Source organism: Anoplophora glabripennis, unplaced genomic scaffold (genome assembly GCF_000390285.2).
Source record: "Anoplophora glabripennis isolate ALB-LARVAE unplaced genomic scaffold, Agla_2.0 scaffold549, whole genome shotgun sequence".
NCBI lineage: Eukaryota > Metazoa > Arthropoda > Insecta > Coleoptera > Cerambycidae > Anoplophora > Anoplophora glabripennis.
Genome location: NW_019416986.1, coordinates 109,954 through 113,804, shown reverse-complemented (window position 1 = coordinate 113,804; position 3,851 = coordinate 109,954). Strand labels below are relative to the sequence as shown.

The window sequence follows — 3,851 nt, the reverse complement described above, 5'->3', positions numbered from 1 at the left end:
AAACTGTGTCAAAAATTGGAAAATAATTGTAAGAGATTTGATAGATAATTGTAATTAGAAATAAGTTAATTAGTAAATAGTATTGGCGTAGGTTGCGTAGGAAAAATATAATTTTATCTAAATTGTGTCAAACTAAAAAAAAAACAATTTAATTTAATATAAAATTTTTTGAAACACTGGATTTAATTAATTGAAAGTTTTTTCTAAAGAACCACCCCTAGAGATAATAGAAATTCTTTTTTGTTTTACATTCTATAGAAAAATATTACTTTCAAGTTTATTTTGTTTTGAAGAATTTTAATTTCAAAAGTAATATCTAAATATTTATATTAACCAAAATTTTATTTAAGAATAATTTAGTGATAAAAAGAAATATAAATTTCACTGAGACGTGTCTACTTTCTTAAGCAATTGAGATATAAATATTTTAGTTTTTCAACCCATATTTTGGGGGTGTCTCAGGGGTGGAGTTGTACTGATTTTCATTCCAGATACATATCATGAATACTCAACTTGATCCAAACCTGATAAATAATACAAGAATGGATAATAATTTTCAAATGCTCGTTTCCATTTTCAGGTTCAAAGAAATATTCCATTTTTTGAGACTTTGCGTCCTTGATATCTGTTAATTTCCGGACATTGGGCCTATGAACACTTTTGATCAGGAGGGTGTCAAGTACAACATATCAAAAATTCAGACTAATCGATCGGGAACTCAAACCCATAAGGTTTTTGCGGGGTCCTTTCAGACAATCTTTAAGGGTTACAGTGGTGTAACGGTTTTAAAGGATCATTATTAAATATCAAACAAATATTTAAAAAAATGCGCGGTTGTAGATAAAGTATTGTGGTACTGGGTTGTTACCGCACTCGATTGAATGCAAAACTCGCCATTATGTAATACACCCTTTTTGCACAGGCCCTTACAAAAATTAATTTTTACACTAGAAATTATATGAAACATTGCCATTTTGGACACGATCGTAGATAAAAAATTTCATGCAACCTATTTCAAACAGCGGTTAAAAGCAAGCTAGTTAATTTAAAATGAATCAGACTAACCTCATAAGTAACTGTTGATGCTTAATTATCTTCTTCATGTTCCGAACGTACACTTCCACATCCTGATCATTTTCAATATCCATAAGATTGAGATCCCTAATCTTAAAATTTACTAGTTTAAATTGAATAACAGCCAAAACTATGAGAGGGCATACAAATATATTGAAAGAAATAAAAAGAAACGCGCCAACTGTAATAATTACGTAAACTTCGGCAATATAAAATAATGGAAACGGTATATAATGAGGTATAAAGCAGTTAAACACAGAAGAGTTTATCGAAAGTAAGGGGGGCACTATATACGCTGATGCAGCGGGAATTGCGAAAATTTTATAAAACTTTTCTACTGCTTTCAAATATTGTATTAAATACGTTATTTCGTCATCTACAATATCGACTTCCCAAAATTGTTGCTTGTATTCCAGAATTTGTTTGACCGTTTTTGTACCTAAAGCAAGCGCCAAATATTTAACAAACATCTGTAAAAAAAAACATAGTTATTAGTGTTATAATATTTATAAATATATAGAAAATGAACTTACTATAATAAGTGCATTTATTGGTTCTATATTTTGTAGATTTCTATCGAGATAACACTGGAAAATAGATAGGGACATAACCCATGCTGCTAATAAGATGTTCAAAGTCACACGCCATTTTCTTATAGGGCGGTTAGGATCTATTCCGAGAAAAAGAAAAGTTTTCAAACAGAAATTATTCTCCATTTTGCAGCGCCGGCTGTTGTCAGAATGAAGCTAATGGCGTTCACCAAATGGTCTGTACGTTACAACGATTGCGTATTTAAAGTACGACGGCCATTTAAAATCAACGCCCATCTATTCAAAGATTTATATAAACTGTAACTGCAACATTAAATATTGATCCAAGTGGAATAATTGAAATACTGAAGTATGTACAGGGTGTCGCGTCCATCCTTCAAAAGACTTGTGTGCAAGTTCCTCATGTAAAATATAAAATAATGGGTGTAGTTCATGTAATGTTTTTTTCTTAGACGCTCTGTTTTCGAGATACAGTATGTTGAAGTTGTTACTTTCCAAATTAGTCCAACCAAATTACATTTGGAGAAAAAAAAAATTGTAACCTGGACTTTTATAAGTGGAAATGGTAAAAGGGCTTATAATAAACCTAAAAAAATGTGAGCAGGGGTGGCGGAGGGTTGATTTGGGAGGTAAAATTGTATCATTGGGATTTCTGGCGAAATAATAATACAAAAAGTTATAGATCATGCAAAAATCTACAACTTTTGTAGAGGTCACTTTTCAACATAACTTCAAAATTTCCGAGAAAAATGCGAAAAACAGGTTCTTTCTTAATTTTCATTTTTTATTTCTCATTTCCACAAAAATAATTTAATTTTGACGAAACTTGGTGAAAGTATACCTTTCTGTGTCTTAAATAACCTCAAATTTTTTTAGATAAAAAAATCAAGAAGTTTCTGAGATATTCATTTTTTTCGGCCTGAAACACTTTTTTTTCAAAGAAAAATTCTACTTAAAAAAATCATCGTACAGAGTTCTGCCGGTAATCATTTTTTTCGTTTTGACATATACTTTTTGGTGAAATAAAAAAATTTGTAATCACAGTTCAAAAACATGCTCAAAAATGCAAAAAAGTAAAAAATGACTTGCAGCAATGAATTTTTCAGTAATTGTTGATAATTTGTTTAAATTTAAAAAAAATTCAAAAACTGATTACACCATTCAATTTTACGGAAAAAAATAAAAAACTGTGTCTCATTGTTTGACCCAAAATTTTTTTTTTGTACAATATCTAAGTCGAATTACAAATGCACAAATGATAAATTATCTCTGGATAATTTGAGATTTCAGCAATACAAAGTATTAACTGCAAAGTCTACTGTTGATGAGAAATCCGAAAACCCAAAATTTTGCAAAATCGTTTAATCTTTTTTCTGGCTTTATTTGAAAACGAATTTTAAATAAATTGCCACTTTTTTCGCTCTATCCAATGGTGTCAAAATTTTTGCTATCCGACGTTACGTTTTCGAGGGGCCATCATCAGATATATTTTTTTAAATATATCGCTGTTATTTTTATGACAAAATCTTTATGACATTTTTAACTCTGTATTAGATGATATTACTATTGTAATCGCTTAAAAAATTTTTAGCTATTATTAAAAATTTTTCCTGAGTACGGTTCTGATCGCTTTCAAAATACCTGTATCTATTGGAAGGGGGGAGAGAGAGAGAGAGAGAGAGAGATAGGGGGGGAGAATAAAAGTCAATACAGCACAAAATATTCAACAATTTTTTTTAATCCATAATTTAAAAAGTAATATGAATTTATGAAATATTTTATTATTTCTAATTAGTATTGCTAACAGTAGTAAAAAATTGTTGGATATTTTGTGCGGTATTGACTTTTATACTGTTATGACTTCATCCAATAGATATTTTGAAAGCGTTCAGAGCCGCACTCAGGAAAAATTTTAAATTATAGCTAAAACAAGCTAAAAACTTTTATCAATGGTAATATACTCTAATTCAGAAATAAAAGTGACTAGATTTTGTCAAGTACTTACCTCTACATTTATAGTAGAATTGGACAATTTCTTACCTGTCAGTTGAACGCTTCAAAATTACCTCATCACTTTCTTACGCCGTTTTGGCTATCTAGCAACAAAAATAAGATATGCACGAGTATCAAAACAATTCTATCTTATAGGAAATTTCATAACAAACAGTTTCACCGGTAATAGTTTTTTCTGTAAAGTGCATATTTAAATAGTTATATTGGAAAATG

The 3,851-nt window shown here is 29.6% G+C and overlaps 1 protein-coding gene across 1 annotated transcript in view; it reads right to left on the bottom strand.

Moving 5' to 3' along the window:
- LOC111692072 (odorant receptor 22b-like) overlaps positions 1-1,682 on the bottom strand; it is a 14,197-nt gene extending 12,515 nt beyond the window's left edge. The window contains exons 1-2 of the mRNA XM_023455773.1: positions 1,608-1,682; positions 1,066-1,544 (exon numbers count right to left, since the gene is read on the bottom strand). Of these exons, the coding sequence (XP_023311541.1) occupies positions 1,066-1,544; positions 1,608-1,682 (554 nt within the window). The remainder of the gene's footprint in view (positions 1-1,065; positions 1,545-1,607) is intronic.
- Between the last annotated feature and the right edge of the window lie 2,169 nt (positions 1,683-3,851).